The sequence below is a fragment of the Miniopterus schreibersii genome, assembly GCF_964146895.1.
Source record: "Miniopterus schreibersii genome assembly, chromosome: 1".
Classification (NCBI taxonomy): Eukaryota; Metazoa; Chordata; class Mammalia; order Chiroptera; family Miniopteridae; genus Miniopterus; species Miniopterus schreibersii.
Window position 1 is genome coordinate 162421788 of NC_138101.1, and position 16701 is coordinate 162438488.

The following is a 16701-nucleotide window of genomic DNA, read 5'->3' on the forward strand; positions in this document are numbered from 1 at the left end:
TGGCTTTACTCAGTTTTTGCTGTGTAACCTCGGACAAGTCCCTGGACTCCTTTGGGCCTTAGACATTTCATCGTCACCATGAAGGAGGGGGAACCAGATGCTGGGACCACTTCTGATGCCTACATTCTGAGTCTATATATAGGAGCCACAGGGTTGCTAAGGGATTTGGAAAGATCTCGTATCCTTTGTTCTCGTATCTTGTGACATTATGAGGGCGGGGTCTTAGAAAGACTGCACAGATGGCTTGGATTGTGTGCATTGTGGGGCACTGTGAGTATAGATCCATGATTCACAGTGTTTTGGAGCACCTGCTCTGTGCCAGGTCTCTTCCTGACTCAGATTACAGTGGTGAGGCAGCAGCCAGCATTCCCCTTTCTTGGAGCTGATAGTAGGTGGAGAGGGGCTAGAGTTGGCTAGGTGCTGTGGTTATGGCCCCACCGGAGCTGGAGATGCTGAGGGGCTAGGTGGGGGTGGGGTAGGGAAGGACTTACTGGGCTATGAAAGGGTGATTAGTTTTTCAGTTTATTCTTGGAAAGATACTAAAATAGAGCTGTTAGAATCTGTTTAAAAATAAATAAATTTATATGAGAGTATTAAAGGGAAAAATAAAATGTTAATAGCAGTTCTGGTAGGTTGGAATTATGGGGATTTGGTTTTTATCCTGATTCTCAGATGTTCTATACAGTGTCTGTATTACTTCTGTCAAAGATTCCCTGTCATAGTTTATGACTTTGTCCCTGGGTGTAGCCTGTTCTTGAGTGGGTCTCATGTTTGCTGATGTCTGTCTACAAAGTTCTGGCCTGGGAACTTTTACTGAGTCCCAGCCTCAGTTTTCCCACCTGTAAATGAGAATAATACTTGGCCTTGGTCTGCCCACTTTATAGGTCAGCTGTTTGAATCAGAGGAGATGGTGGAAGAAAACATTTGGAAGTTTACCTCTCTCTGCAAAGGGAAGGGCCAGTGGACTAGCAGTGGAGATGGCAGCTAGGGTGGGAAGCGGGGAAGGTCTGTGTGCAGGGAAGGGGGATGGTGCTGGTCCTGGGGGCACTGCCTTGACCACAGTGAGGAGCAGTTTTCCAGGCCTTTCTAGTTCTCCAGCTCTCCTTGATTAACAGGTAGACGCTACTGTGTAGGCTGTTAGGTAAATTATTTTAGTGAAAGTCATGTCAGCTCCTAATTGCTGCCACACATATTCATAAGACCCACATGCTCTGTGCTTGTAACCAACATCAAGAACAGGAAATCCCACCCCCATTCCATTCCCCTTTAGTGTTTGGTCTGTAGGCTCAGCAAGCGTACAGGTCTTATTATTTGTGTTTTTCTTCCACCCTTATGATCCAACCGTAGATACTTTGTTTTGCCAATAGGGGCAGTTGAAGCAACAGACTTTGAAGTCTTGATTATTCATGGTAATTGACTCCCTTCTTTGGGTCATCTGGCCAAATCTGGATTCTCAGAGTTGAAATTTACTGGCTTTCTGTTCTGCTTCTGCAGCAGCTTGTCATTCCCTCTCCTGACAGTCTTTCCTCAAACTCTGAACAAGGGGGAATTAGGGAGTTTTGGTGTCAAGTGTTTGCAAGCTGAGGGCTAGCTCTGTGTTGGGGGTTGGGGTATGTCCTAAGACTCATGGTCAGGGCTGGTCTGTCTGTAGAATGCTGACTCTTCTCCCCAACCTAGCTGTGTCAATTCCCTATTTAAAAAAAAAAAAAAAAGTTTTTATTGATTTTAGAGAGAGAGGAAGGGAGAGGGGGAGAGAAAGAAAAAAACATCAATGTGAGAGAGAAACATTGATCGGTTTCTTCCTGCATGCACCCCAACAAGGAACAAACCTGCAACCTGGGCATGTGCCCTGACCGGAAATTGAGCTAGTGACCTCTTTGTGCTCAGGATGATGCTCAATCAACTGAGCCTCACAAGCCAGGACAATTCCCTACTTTTGAATTTTCTTTTCCCTGCAGATGTCAAGCCTTCCAACATCCTGGTGAACTCCCGTGGGGAGATCAAGCTCTGTGACTTTGGGGTCAGCGGGCAGCTCATTGACTCCATGGCCAACTCCTTCGTGGGCACAAGGTCCTACATGTCGGTATGAGCAACAGGTTCCATTTCTGGAGCTTCTTGTCTAGTCAGGGATATTTGCTAAGTGGGTGCCTGTTCCTGTGGAGCCAGAGCCTGGTGATGGGGGAGGGGAGGAAGAAATGATCGGTGGTGAAGCATTGTGGTCCCCGAGGAGATTGCAATCTAATGGGGATATGGTCTCAGCCTTTCATAGGCCTTGGAGCATAATTGGGGTACTGAGCTTTGTCACAAAGGTCTTCCCTCCTGCTTTCAACTCCAGTGGTCCCACTGCCACCAGGGCTCTGTGTGAGGCTGTGCCCACGCCCATGGCAGCTTGTTCTCTTCCCTCCTCCATACAGCGAGCTCTTTGGGGCAGGGATAGGCCTGTAGGTGTTTCTGTTGTCCCTAGAGTCTGGCTCAGGGCCTGGCACAGGGTGGGTGCTCAGGGAATGGTTGGTGAGTGGGTGAATGTTTGGTTGAGTAAATGGGTGGGAAGTGGCTAGCATGCTCCTTAAGAGGATTTAGAAAGGGGGAAGCTTGACTGGATGAGTGCTGAGTGGGGCAGAGTAAAGGAGCATTAGAGTGAGCGAGAGGTCCCTATGGAGGTGGACATGAGTGCAGGCCAGGATTGGAGGGGGCCAGGCACAGAGACTCAGGGCATCTTTGCACGTAGAGTGTTTTATGTGTTCCCTTTCAAGCACTTTCACACCTTTGAGTGATCCCATTTGATCTGTGTGGTTGTTCCCATGTTAGAGATGAGGAAATCTAGATTGAGGGAGGTTAAGTGATCTGCTCACTTAAACTTGCAGAGCCAGGATTGAAAGCTAGATCTCTTTCCTGCCAGTCTCCCTCCCTTTGCACTGCATGCCCTCGTTTCTTAGGTAGGATTTGTCAGCTGCTCCTGGCCTCCCTGTGTGGAAGTTCACGTTCCCATCTTCATTCCTTCTTGCCTGCCCCCTACTCCACTACAACTCCAGTCACTTGACATCACTCAACCAGCACTGACCCGCATCTCCACACTCCATTCCATAGTCTTAAGAAACGTGAAACCCATGGGTCCTTCAGAACTCCCTTCTACTCTCTCTCCTTGCCATCCCCTCATTGCTTATTCCCTGCATGTCTAAAAACTGGGTCACTCACTGCCAACTCTCAAATTCAAAATTAATTAACAGGCCCTGGGACTTATTGATCCAGGGGTTTGTTTAGTGGTTTGGGTTTTTGTGGTTATGTGGTCAATTCCAAAATAGTCCAGTGTTGGAGTTAGGGGAAAATCCTGTAGGAGAAGTTAATTTGTTGTCTAAATAAATGTATGATGGCCCTGGCTGGTGTGGCTCAGTTGGTTGGGCATTGTTCCGTGCTCTGAAAGGTTGCTGTTTCAATTCTTGGACAGGGCACAGACCCAGGTTGTGGGCTTGATCCCCAATACAGGGCATGCAGGAGGCAGCTGATCGATGTTCTCTCACATTGATCTCTCTCTCCCTCTCCCTTCTTCTCTCTCCAAAAATCAATAAAAAAATTTTTTTTAAATGTTTTTATTGATTTCAGAGAGAGGAAGGGAGGGGGAGAGATAGAAACATCAAGGATGAGAGAGAATCATTGATTGGCTGCCTCCTGCACACCCCCTACTAGGAATAGGGTCTGCAACCCAAGCATGTGCCCTGACTGGGAATCAAACTGTGACCTCCTGGTTCATGGGTCGACACTCAACCACTGAGCCACACTGGCTGAGCTAAAAAAAACTCTTAAAAAATAATAAATGTATGATGGTCAGATAAGGAATTTTTTAGGGTTTTGAAATACATGTGCTATTTCAAATAATGCTTTTATATAGCACTATATTCTTACTTCTTTGCTTCTTCCCATGAGTAACAGCTCATATTTGTACACCATTTTGTAACATGCAACATGTATTTTCATTTGTTTTGATCTTTCTAATAACCCTAGTAAGTAGAGTGGGTATTTTGTTATTACTATTGTTACCATCATCACCAGCCCCATTTTATAGATGAGGAAATGGAGGCTCTGGATCATGTAGCTTATAAGTCCTAGAGTTGGGGTTTGAACCCAGGTCTTCTGATCCTTTGCCTATTCTGCCATTCCATATTATCCAAGAGCAGTGAGTCAGTGGTAGAGCTAGGCTTAGAACTTCTTTCTACCCACTGTACCATCTCATTCATGACCCATGTTCCAGAAGCTTCATGTGAGTCTCTCATGTTGGGCTCTGGACAGGCTGCCCCACACATGCAAGACAGTGACTAGGCTGGGCAAAGCTGGAACCACAGCTGGGTTGGATTTGGTTCAGGGCAGGTTTCAGGGGAGACAGAGAATTGAGGAGGGGTCAGAGCCATGGGAACCGGCTAGGACTTGGTAAGCACAGTATTTGGGGACAGGCAGAAGGCCAAGTTCAATAGGTTAGTGGAGGTATTAAAATGGGATGTAAACTCTGGAGAGGAAAGGGCAAAAGAAAATGAAATGTATCAGCAGACCCAGGGCCGAACCATGTGGGGAAGCCCACTCTCCTGCAGTGCAAGCAAGTCTCAAAGGGGCAGGAAGTCGTGAGGCTCCCTTTGAGCATCCATGGGGACTCGTCCATCCCTCTTCTGCATGTGCACAGGTTAGCTCACAGGTGATTGTAACTGTTTCGGTCTCTCCTGCAGCCAGAAAGACTCCAGGGGACTCATTACTCGGTGCAGTCGGACATCTGGAGCATGGGGCTCTCTCTGGTTGAGATGGCGGTTGGGAGGTATCCCATCCCTCCTCCAGATGCGAAGGAGCTGGAGCTGATGTTTGGGTGCCAGGTGGAGGGAGATGCGGCTGAGACACCACCCAGGCCAAGGACCCCTGGGAGGCCTCTTAGCTGTGAGTGTCCTGGTGTGCCCCAGCTTGGACTGTGGGGGTCCCTTACTGTTGGGCATTTCTGGAGGGCTGATTCTTTTTATACTCTCCCAAGACTGATTCCCTGTCTCAGGATGCCAGGCTGGGGCCAGGGGAAGCAGAGCAGAAGTCTCCAGGTAGGTGTAGGAAATTACTGTTATAAACAACTTCCTACCATTTGTTTTAAGTGCCTACTATGTTCCAAGCACTGCACTTTGCACTTATGTGCATTATCTAATTTTTAAAAATCAGACATTTTCTTTTTAGGTAGACTTTTTAACTGAGAGAAAATTAATATAACATAAAACACACATTTAAAAGTGTTCAGTTCCGTGGTTTTTAGTATAATCCTCCATGTAGTGCAGCTATTGCCGTTATGTAATGCCAGAACATTTCCATCACTGCAAAAAGAAACCTCATTTCCATTAGCATTCACTCCAGCTCCCCCTAACCCCATCCCCAGCAATCTGCTTTATATCTCCATGGGTTTGCCTATCATTGTCTAATTTTAATAGCAGTTGCGAGCACAATTATAATCTCCATTTTAGATATGGGGAAACTGAGGCATAGAGCACTTGACTTGCCAAGCCACATACACTTATGAGTGGCCAAGTCTGACTCTGCAGTGGTCAACACTGTGCAGTACTGCCTGCCTCTTTGAACATGAACAGTGTGAAGTAAAGCTGGTACTCAGAAGATCCTGGCTCAGCCATCTTCTACTACAGGTCCTGCCAGAACAATCCTGTCTGGCCAGGGAGACCTGGTCTTTACCCTCATGAGGCCCACATGGGAGAGGGTGTGTATGAAGGGAGCAGCACTGGTGGCTGTGGCCCCTGAGACTGGCCCATGACTGGAGTATAAAAGGAAAAAACCCAAGTTCAGGGAGAATTAAAACTAAGTTTTTTAGTCATTTAGTATTACTTCATTTGCTCCTCTCTCAATATAAGGAAGGGGGGACATAATTATTATCTATCTCTACTTTATAAAACTCACAACTACGCTCAATGATTTGCCTAAGGTCACAAACCTTGAATGTGGCAGAACCTAGATTCATACCATGGCTGGCTGACTCTGTGGTCTTTGCTGGTGCCTTCTGTGTTCAGGTTTGATCTGTGGCTGTTCCATCTCTTTTTTGTCCACTGCCCTATTCTGGTCCCCAGTATCCATGCCCACCACTTAACCTCTTATTGGCAAATAACCTCCTGTTTGTTTCTTCTTTTTATAAAATCTGTAGCTTATGGAATGGACAGCCGACCTCCCATGGCAATTTTTGAGTTGTTGGATTACATAGTCAATGAGGTAAGTACTGCATGGCTTCCTTGACCATGGAATCTACTTGCTCCTCTTAAGAAAAAACTCACAGTTGATTTTACTGGGAAGCCCGCGAGTCATTCCCATGGAATGGGCTGCTTGGGTCCCAAGATTCATGGGTTCTGCTTTGTGCATCATGCTTTTGGAATCAAGTTGCTGGTTTAGAGGCTGCAGGAATCCCTTCCCCAGGGAACATCTTCAGGTAAGTCTGAGTCCCTCTTCTTTTCTCAGATTTAGAAGCCTCCACGTTATCCACTTACATTCTCATTTCTTCATTTCTTGTGTACTTCCTATGTGCTAAGTACTGGGGGGGTGTCAGGAATGTGGTGAGGATCCAAAGATAGAAAATCCAAAGTTGCTAGTCTTAAAGACTGTTAGATTGTGTAGGGGAGGCAAGGTAAATGCATTTATAACTGCAATATAAGGTTTTGTCTTGTGCCATTAAAAAGCAATGAAGTGGGGGAGGGAGGAGATCAACCAAAGGATTTAAATGCTATATTGCATAACCCATGGACACAGACAGTAGAGGGGTGAAGGCCTGGGGAGGGGACAGGAGTGGGGAGAATGAGGGTCAATGGGAAAAGGGACATTTATAATACTTTTAACAATAACGATAAATTTTTTTAAAAAAAGCAAAAAAGCAATGAACAGCCGAACTGGAATGGCTCAGTTGGTTGAGTGTCATCCAGTGCACCAAAAGGTGGCTGGTTCGATTACCCATCAGGGCACATACCTGGGTTGCTGGTTTGATCCCCCGTTGGAGAGTGTATGGAAGGCAACTGATCAGTGTTTCTCTCTCACATCAATAGCTCTCTCCCTCCCTCTTTCCCTCTCACCCTCCCTCTTTCCTTCTCACTCTGCCTTCCTCTTTTCCTCTCACTCTCCCTTCCTCTTTCCCTCTCACTCTCCCCCTCCCTTCCTCCCTCCCTTCCTCTCTCCTTTCTCTAAGCATGTCCTCGGGTGAGAATTAAAACAAAATAAAATGAAAAAGCAATGAACATTAAAAAATGACAGTGTAGAAATATGGAGAATATTCACTATAAATTGTTGCATGCAAAAAAACAGATTACAAAATAGTATGTATATTATGATCACTCTCTCTTCTTTCCTCTCTCTAAAAATCAACTAAAAGCCTGGCTGGCATGGCTCAGCGGTTGAGCATCGACCTATGATCCAGGAGATCAAGGTTCAATTCTGGGCCAGGGCACAAGCCTGGGTTTCGGGCTCGATCCCTAGCAGGGGGCGTGCAGGAAGCAGCTGTTCAATGACTCTCTCATCATTGATTTCTATCTCTCTCTCCCTCTCCCTTCCTCTCTCTGAAATCAATTAAAAATATATATATATATAAAATGAAATGAAATAAAAATTAATTAAAAATAGTATGTATACATATATGTGCATATAAAGTCTAGAAAGTAATACAATATAGGTAGAATTACAGGTGATTAAAGGTTTCTTTTTGCTTATTGCTGTTAGCCGACTTTAATACAAGGAACACATGTTATTTGCAAATATGTATACCAGTATGTTTAAATGAGAAAAATGATAGCCCTGGCCGGGTGGGTAGCTCACTTGGTTAGAGTGTTGTCCCGATACGCCAAGGTTGTGGGTTCGATCCCCAGTCAGGGCACCTACAAGGGTCAGCCAATGAATGCATAAATAAGTGAAACAACAAATTGATGTTTCTCTCTCTCTCTCCCTCAAAAAAATCAATACATTTTTTAAAATGCTTAAAAAAGAAAAAGAAAGAAAAGGATCAAGGAACGAAGAGACTGATAAGCATTCATCAAACTTGGGTGGGTTTGGGAGGAATGGAAGCTATAGACTAGCAGCACGGTTGCTCAGAGAGGGTGGGGCAGGGCTGGAGGAGCTGGGCTGGGGCTCAGGACAGGATTTCAGATATAGGGCCAGCACTCCTAGCTTCAGGAGCAGCATGGGTAGTAGACGACAAGGATAAGCTCTGGCATGTTTGGGAGGCAGTTGAAGGCCCCCATTCGGCTGGGGTATATGGTAGAGGGCATCACCCCATTTTCTTCCTGAAGAGTCTAGTGGGATAAATTTTCATACTTTTACTGCTCTCTAAAACCAGATCCAAAAAGGCTCAAAAAGGTCCCCTTATCTATTACAAACTCAACAGGGAAGATCCTGGTACACCCCAGCAGTTAATAAATCAATGTCACTGACTCACAGTCTGCTAGGGAGGTTAATTGACTTCTCTTTCCTGGCTGTCTAAGTGGCTTCAAATTCAGCACCGTGGGACACAGAAAAGAAGTTCATCTGATCTTGGCTGCTTAAGGACTCAGGAAAGGCCATGTGCATTGCATTTGTGGTGGTCAGGAAAGCCGTCCTCTACTGCTGGACCTAAGCTGAGTGGTGCTGGGTGGGAGCCACGTTAAGGGAAAGATGGCCTGAAGTTATGCAGCCGCCAGTCTCCTAGTGTGCACTTTCTTCCATATTTTCACATTTTCCTAATCCTCCACGCACTGCTCAGGTGGGTCCAGTTGGCTTTGTTATCCTCTTCATACAGGCGAAGAACATGAGGCTCCAGGATGAAAGGGGATCAGGTTCTTCCCACCTAGTGCTATTCCTTCTTTACCACCTACTCCCCCAACCCCCAGCCCCCCACCCCAGCCTCCCAGGAGGCTGGGCTGCATGGTGACAGGTGCGTGCATCTCACACTCTGCTGGTGCACAGTCCCTCCCTTGCCCAGCCCCCTCCTATTCAGGACTGTCTGGCCTCTGGAGGCCAAGCTACTGGTTTCACCCTTGAATGCTCCCTTCATAGTCCCCTCAGCAGCAGAGACCATCTGCAGAGTGGGCCTAAGAGCTGGGTTTTACTCCTAGACCTCAGATCACGCTTATTCACCTGCTGTTCTTACAAGGCCAGGGTGGGGAACCTTTTTTCTGTCACGGTCCATTTGGATATTTATAACATCGTTCAGGGGCCATACAGAATTATCAACTTAGAAATTAGCTATGGAAAAAGCTCCTAAATTTATTGAATTTCGAGTTCTGCCTGCGGTTGCCTTGGCACGGCCAGACCAAATGATTTTGCAGCTGTATACGGCCTGGGGGCCGGACGTTCCCCACCCCTGTACAAGGCATTCAGGGAAGAGGGCTAGGCTGGACTTTTTTGGTAGTGTCAATATTTAATTTTTAGTCTCGAACCACCTATTTATTTGGGCGACCCATCAGAGCAATGGCATCCTGGGCAGGGTCTGGGGGGCAGCTTACAAGGAAGCTGCACACAGCCCTAGCACGTCACATGGGTGGGTCACGTTTCCTGAGCTGTGTGGTACACAGGTGCTGCAGGGCCTTGTCCTGTGTAGCCCTGAGTGATGTCTACCATACACCCTCGGAAATGAGCTGTGGCCAGTGTTCTTCCTCTGATGCCTGCAAATAGCTTCATTCCTGGAATGACCGTGCAACTAACATTCTTCCAGACCCAGCCCTCTGCCAGTTAATGTTTTATTAACCTTTCTTTGTTCCTTCGGGGCTTAGAAAGGGTATATATGTTTTATTTAGTTAGCTAGTTAGCCTTCTATGACTTTCACAAGTGCTGTCTGGGCTGGACTATGCCTGGTGGTTTGCATATGCCCCTAGCTGCTGCTACTAGTAATTGCTGGTTGTTTCCTTGCCACACTCCAAGATTTACTGTTTTAGAGTGTGTGCTGGAAAGGGTCATGAGGCCCTCCTCATTTCATAGAAGGGTAATTGAGGCTCAAGAGGAACTGCGGTTTATTCAGTAACTAGACAATGAGTGGTTCTAACTGGTTTGAGACCAATGGTTACACCAGAGTGACCCAGGAGCCAGCCACTGGCCTCCGACCCTTGGCCTTTCCTTGCCTGGATAAGGGCAGCACTGCCCAGAGGCAGGGTTGGGGAGGAGAGATGGCTGGGGCAGGAAGCCAAACTACCTTTTTTAAAAAAAAGGCATTCATTCATTCATTCCTCACCCGAGGATATGCTTTTTATTGATTTGAGAGAGAGGGAGGGAGGAAGAGAGAGAAACAAACATTGATCAGTTGCCTCCTGTATCCACTCTGACTGGGGATTGAACCTGAAACCTGGGTATGTGCCCTGACCGGGAATGGAACCCACCACCTTTTGGTGTGTACAGGACAGTGCTTCAACCAACTAAGCCACACTGGCCAGTGCAGGAAGCCAGACATCTCTTATGTGTTGACATGTATTTGCAGCCTCCTCCAAAACTGCCCAGTGGAGTATTCAGTCTGGAATTTCAAGATTTTGTGAATAAATGGTAAGTTGGCTCCTCGGTATCTGGGAGTACTGTTTTTGTTAGGCTCCCCACCCCACCTGACAGTTGAAGTTGGTAAAATAGCTGCTGCTTTTGCTGCCTGCTCTACAGGGATTGGCATGTTGCCTTGTGACCTTAGTTCAGCATTTATTAGTCTACTGTGGGCTAAGAACAGGAGGGTGAATAAGGCTCAGGCCCTTGGAACCTGTAGGGTGTGGGGACAGGCAGGCAAACATAAGTAACTGGAGTTAGGCACACTCCAGGCAGAAGCTCTCATTGTTATCTTTCTTCCTTTAAGCTTAATAAAAAACCCTGCAGAGAGAGCAGATTTGAAACAACTCATGGTAAGTCCATTTATTTCAGATTCTTACACTGTTCTCCTATCAGTCATCCATCCAGTCCTTCCTGAACCCATTCCCTGCTCTGCAACTGCAGTCCAGCTGAGCCTGCTGCAGAACACCAGATATCAGTCTCCTCTGTCCTCCTGTCAGTTTAAAGGAGAAACTGGGGTGGCCCTGCAGCCCCAGGAGTCACAGGGACAGGGTCTTTTGGTAATACTGACTGGCTCACCTCACATTCAGCACCCTCCCCAAGCTACTCTCCACTTGCCTCCCCTTTGGTTGTGGTGGTAGAGGGAGGAGTTGGGAAGTAATAATATAAATATCTGAGCTTACATGCCTTGTGGAGCCTGTACAGTGTAATGTGCACTTCTTTTTTGTTTTTAATATATTTTTATTGATTTCAGGGAGAGGGAGAGATAGAAACATCAGTGATGAGAGTCATTGATCGGTTGCCTCCTGCATGCCCCCTACTGGGGATCGAGCCCAAAACCCAGGCATGTGCCCCAACAGGGAATCGAATCTACATCTCCTGGATCGTAAGTCGATGCTCAACTGCTGAGCCACATCAGCTGGGCCATAATGTGCACTCTCAAGCCCATTAGTTTCTTTGTTCCTTCTAACAATCATGTGAGGCACTGAAGGCAGAGCTACTATCCCTATTTCATAGCTCTAGAGAGCAGGCCCAGGGACGTGAGCAAGTTGCCCAAGGCCTCACAGCTGGTATAACTGGCAGAGCTAGGCAGAGCTGGTCTTTTGTCCTGCAGCTGGCCCTGCTTTCCTGGCCCCCACTGCTGCTCAAGGGCAGGCTCCAGGAGCTCCTTCCAGCTTTAGACCTACCAGGACTCTTGAATTTTCCTTCTTGGTGGTTTTTTAACACCATTGTTTCCTCACATGTAGGTTCATGCTTTTATCAAGAGATCTGATGCTGAGGAAGTGGATTTTGCAGGTTGGCTCTGCTCCACCATCGGCCTTAACCAGCCCAGCACACCGACCCATGCAGCTGGTGTCTAAGCGTTTGGGAAACAGCAAAGAGCGAGTCCCCTGCCCAGTGGCTTGTCATGTTGCTTGCAGGCCTCTTTCCTATGCCTCTGTCAGACATGCATTTCACCTATGACAAAGGATGAAGAACACAGCATGTGCCAAAATTCTATTCGTGTCATTTTTAATAATTGCTGTCTTTACTCTTACTATTATTATTCCCCTAAGTGGATTGGCTTTGTGCTTGGGGCTATTTTTGTGTGTTGATCAAAACATGAGCAACACTGAATTACAGTGAAACTTTGGTGACTGTGGGTAGTCATTCTTACTGAAAATTGCACTGCTCTCCCCTCACCGTGATTGGCTGGCCACCTGTATTTTGGGGATTCTTTGACACTTGGTACTTCATTCTTGCTGGGCATGCCTTCTTTCTACTTGAGGAAGGAGCCTTGTAAGATCCTTCACAGGCAGTGCATGTGAAGCATGCTTTGCTGCTATGAAAATGAGCATCAGAAAGTGTATGTCATGATATTTTATTATGTTTTTGCTTTTGGTGTAGAACTCAGCGATTTCTATCAAAGTCTAGTCAGAGCCCTTCACTGCCATGATAAATGGGGCTTCACCAGTCTGTCTACTCTGATGATTTGTAGATTTCTGGTTATATTTCTATATTTATTTTTAAATATACTGTGTGGGATATATAGTGGTATATGTCTCTAAGTTTGGATTAGTGTTTCTAAAATGGTTACTTTGAATGTTACAAGTGTATCAAGGCATTAAAATGTATGAGATTTATCTTTCCCCAAATCCAAGTACTGATGCTATTGTAAACAACAGTGTGTATAGTGCCTAAAAATTGTATGAAAATCCTTTTAACCATTTTAATCCAAATGTTTAACAAATCTAATCTCTTATTCTAATAAATATATTATTGAGTTAAAAGGCTGAAATATATTTCTACTTTTGTGTTAGGATATTCAGTGTCTCTAGTACACAAGAAATCAGATGATTTAGCCAAGCGTTATTGTGAGGGGAAAGATAAAGACAGGAAGGGGGCTGGAAGGCGGAAATGCCACCCTGGAGACAAGTTCAGTGCTTTGGACTAATGGGGCTTCCTGAAATTCCAATCTTTGGACTTTTTCCAACTCTTCTCAGCAAACACCATTATCTGTGAATCTTCCAGCCAGCGACCTATCCTGTGGACCTGGGAATGAATCCCATCTGTTCCTTCTATCTCTATAAGGGAAAAACAGTAGGTGGGGATGGCCAGCATGCACACAGGAGCACCTTGCTGGTGGTGAGTGGAGCCTGGCTGGCTTTGGAGCCTCCACCCGGGACGGTCTGTCCATGATGCTTTGCTCCCTGAGCAATGGTTTCCCTCTTTCACTGGTTACACTTAACTACACCTTTCTGGAGAGGAGGAATGTGCCTGGTGTTGGTTTTGTTATGCCTGTGAGGTGGCAGTGAGGTCACAAAAAACAAAGCCATATCCCAGCTGGCCACTGGTATCCTTTTCTTCTTTGAAAAGTGGACTTTTGGAACTTGAGGTGCATGTGAGGCTGCCTGGTCAGCACCTCTTCAGACCTCTTTTTCTTCTCTGAGAGGGAAGGTTAGAGAAAGCCAAGTAAATATACAGGAGGTGGGCAAAAGTAGGTTTACAGTTGTGAGTATGCAAATACAGCTTATTTTCATATTATTATTTATTCATTATTGTTTTTCTGTATGAACAACTGTAAACCTAACTTTTGTCCCACCATGTACATTTTGAAAAGCCTATTTTGTTTTCAAAGTTAAAACAGAATTTGGGTAAGTATCTTGGGCAGGTAGCTCCCCTCTGGATCTACTGGAGCTTGGAATTCAGCCAGGATTCTAAAAGCTGCTCAATGCTGTACACTGCTGCCGCGGCTAGTCGGTAACATTTCTCTTGCTGTGAAGCCAATATCCTAAGTCAACAGTCTGACTTACACATTTCTGACATACAAACATTCACACCTTCCTCATACTGTCTTTTGTTAACAGAAAATGCAACCACTGCTGAGAATGTCTCATTAAAACGAGCAAATTCCATCCGAGAAGGAAGGAATGGTGTAACCTGGAGCGTCAAATCTGGAGCAAAACGCTTTCATGCTCAGTATCTTTGGAGGGCTGTTTTTAAATTCTCTATTCACCTCCAAAGGAAGTACATCTTAAGAGGCAAAAGATGCTTTCTCAGTAGTTCCTAAGAAAGATCCCTCGCAAGAATGAGGCTCCCTGCATCAGTCCTACTGTTTTGAGTTTCTCCCCAGACTTCTTACTGAAACACTGACAGTGCTGGGTTTTTCAGCATCTCATTAGCATCCCGCAGTAACCTGTAAAAATGCGAGCAGGAATAGCCTCATTTTACAGATGGGAAAGTGAGACTTGCAAAGAAGTGAGGGCCGCGATCAGATAGTGGTAGGGCTAGAATTCATAGCCAATTTTCTAGCTCCTAAAAACCCATGCTCATATTTTAAATTAGACCCCCAAAATGTATACCTGGAGGCGCGTCATTGCAAAACTATCTTCACATTGTGTCTTCTAAGAAATGCGTTCATTTAAACTTCTTGCTGCTTCCTCTAAGAGTAGCTCAAAATAACTTGAATGAACTGTTGTTAAACATATCCACGTTCTCTCTCCTGGAACAGTTACATAAGAAGTTCTGCTTGAGGAGGTTCTTTGTGTTATGTTTGGCGTTTCTGTTGCATGGGCAGGGCAAATAACTTTTAAAAAGCTAAGTAACTTAACTGTACGTTCAATGGGTAAGGGACAGTATGCAGAAATAAATCTCAACTTCAAATGCTAAGTTTTAACAACACCTATTCTGTAACTATCATCTCTTTATTATAAAAATCCAATCTCCCAAGCATAGTGATTCCTTCTTTAATGGCACATTTCCCCCGAAGTCCAGAAATGGGTTTTAAACCATCCTGCTGGCTGTACTGTTTTCCCCAGAGAGGAACTGATCCATTTTCCTGTTGCTATCTGGAAACCAGCAAGCTGCATGATGGCTATTCATCTACATATTATTTCTATGCACATTTTATCATAGCGATATCTCAACCTAGAAGTGATGACAGCCACACAAAACAGTCTGTAGTGGGCAGTGTGCTGCGATGTCACTGAGAGGTGGCAACAACTGGTGCTCTCAAGTGGTGGTCTGTCCTCCTTGTCATCTTCCTCTCCTGGACTTTGGCTATGCTTACAAGGGTTCAATAGTATGCAAATAGCCTTTAACTGGTTTGCTTAAAAGAGGCATTGTTGATTGAAAAGGCTAGCTTGTACTTACACTCTGCCCTTTTTCAAATGCCAGACTTTCTTAATAGCATTTCAGAGGAAATTTTCTGTTTTGAACACAATCACTGGATCTGACCAGAATACAGACACAGCACCACCCATATTGCTCAATGCTAAGACACTACATCTTTGCTTTTCTATGTGTCACTAATTTTTCTTAAAGCATTCTGAAACTTGAATTTTTGATGGAACCATTTTTTACAAGTACACATCCTCCTAAAGTTCTTGCTTCCTTTTAAAGCAGGCCATAGGGCCCAGGGCAGGAATTCTTTGGAGAGAAAGTTTCTGCAACTTAGAAATTTAATTTGTAGAACTAACCCTGGCTCTTTCCCCACTTCAGGAATCGGATTCTTCCTCTTCCTCCTCCTCCTCCTCTTCTTCTGGCGCATGGCTCCTTGTGCTCAACTCCAGCGTAGTTTGGTTGATTGATGCTTCATTGTCTACATGCACCAACATCTGCTTTAGCCAAGGACATTATGGATTAGTAGGAGGGCCTCAAAACAGCAAATTCTTAAAAATGATTTAAAACCAAATCTCAATTGGGTATTCATTCCCAGTATTTACCACTAAGGTATGGCCACTTTCCTATTTCTCCAAATTCGTCCCCCACTCCAACCCGCATTGCCAAAATGGGAGGGTAAATGCCCTAAATTTGACAGAATGTTACGTGATTTATAAACATGGTTCTTACATAAGAATTATGCTGGCTTAGATGTATTGCTTCCAAATGGCTTCACACAACTGGGAGAGATGCTCAAATATGGTATATTGACAAAGATTCTGATTTTACTGATTTAAGTGAGGGCATATGGTAAGAGGAGGCTACGATGAGGACTAGAACTCACTCTCTAGTACTAAGCTTTGAAGTTGAAGCCACACTACTTTTGAACCCCAAACTTATTCATGGAGCAGCAAGAGGTTTGACATATCCCTGCAAAGATCTCCACTCTCCCTGCATTCATTAGAGTAACCAGAAAGGATAGATGACTAGGATGGTGGAGGCAATATAAGTACCTAATTAATAAATCAATATTAATCAAAGTGTAACCAGCTGGGCTGTTCCCTGACTAAAACAGTAAGATCAAACGGCCAGTTTATCAAACTAGAATATTCTTATTAGTACTTCCCAGAGTCCTTTGGGCTTGATAATTTACAATAATTTTTTGACCTCCAAGCAGCATGACAGCAGAATGGACTTTGCATTCATTCCCTAGGCCCACACTTGATTAAGCTTACATCATGTGACGGTTCATGTGTAGCTTGAGAAGACAGCATCTCATCCCCTCTTCTAGAACTAATCATAGATTGGAGGGCCAATTCTTCAACCTAGAAAAGAATTAAGGACATTTTTCTTACTATTTCACTGGGCTACTGATATGGGAAAATTTACTGTCCATGCTGTAAAAGGTTGGCATCAGGAGAAGATGTGAAGATAGTGTAATCTCCCAGCAGTTTCAGAGAAAAGGGTGGGGTTCTTAAGTTTCCCCTGCCTTTTAAGGAAATAAGCAAAGAAAGCCTCTAGCCCTTTCCCTTGAGGTACTCAGGTGTTCTGACTGAGCCAAGGTTTCCACCC

General features: G+C 45.1%; 2 protein-coding genes across 11 annotated transcripts in view; one reads left to right on the top strand and one right to left on the bottom strand.

Moving 5' to 3' along the window:
- MAP2K1 (mitogen-activated protein kinase kinase 1) overlaps nucleotides 1–12758 on the top strand; it is a 72006-nt gene extending 59248 nt beyond the window's left edge. For 2 of the 3 annotated variants that reach the window (XM_081155577.1, XM_081155578.1), the window contains exons 6-11: nucleotides 1959–2083; nucleotides 4713–4914; nucleotides 6164–6228; nucleotides 10439–10500; nucleotides 10796–10841; nucleotides 11736–12758. In XM_081155577.1, the coding sequence (XP_081011703.1) occupies nucleotides 1959–2083; nucleotides 4713–4914; nucleotides 6164–6228; nucleotides 10439–10500; nucleotides 10796–10841; nucleotides 11736–11849 (614 nt within the window). In that variant the 3' untranslated portion in view covers nucleotides 11850–12758. Of the gene's footprint in view, nucleotides 1–1958; nucleotides 2084–4712; nucleotides 4915–6163; nucleotides 6229–6309; nucleotides 6443–10438; nucleotides 10501–10795; nucleotides 10842–11735 lie in introns of all 3 variants that reach the window. The other variant, XR_014000080.1, reaches the window with a different exon arrangement.
- Nucleotides 1–16701, bottom strand: part of SNAPC5 (small nuclear RNA activating complex polypeptide 5) — a 40762-nt gene that overhangs the window by 22896 nt on the left and 1165 nt on the right. Inside the window, exons 2-5 of one of the 8 annotated variants that reach the window (XR_014000083.1) lie at nucleotides 16365–16454; nucleotides 15447–15584; nucleotides 14331–14470; nucleotides 10829–11946 (exon numbers count right to left, since the gene is read on the bottom strand). Coding sequence is in view for 6 of the 8 variants with exons in the window: in XM_081155607.1 (XP_081011733.1) it covers nucleotides 15465–15587; nucleotides 16365–16454 (213 nt within the window). In the remaining 2 variants the exon portion in view is untranslated. Of the gene's footprint in view, nucleotides 1–10828; nucleotides 11947–12863; nucleotides 13414–14330; nucleotides 14471–15446; nucleotides 15588–16364; nucleotides 16455–16701 lie in introns of those variants that run through there. The other 7 variants (XR_014000084.1, XM_081155609.1, XM_081155606.1 and 4 more) reach the window with 7 other exon arrangements.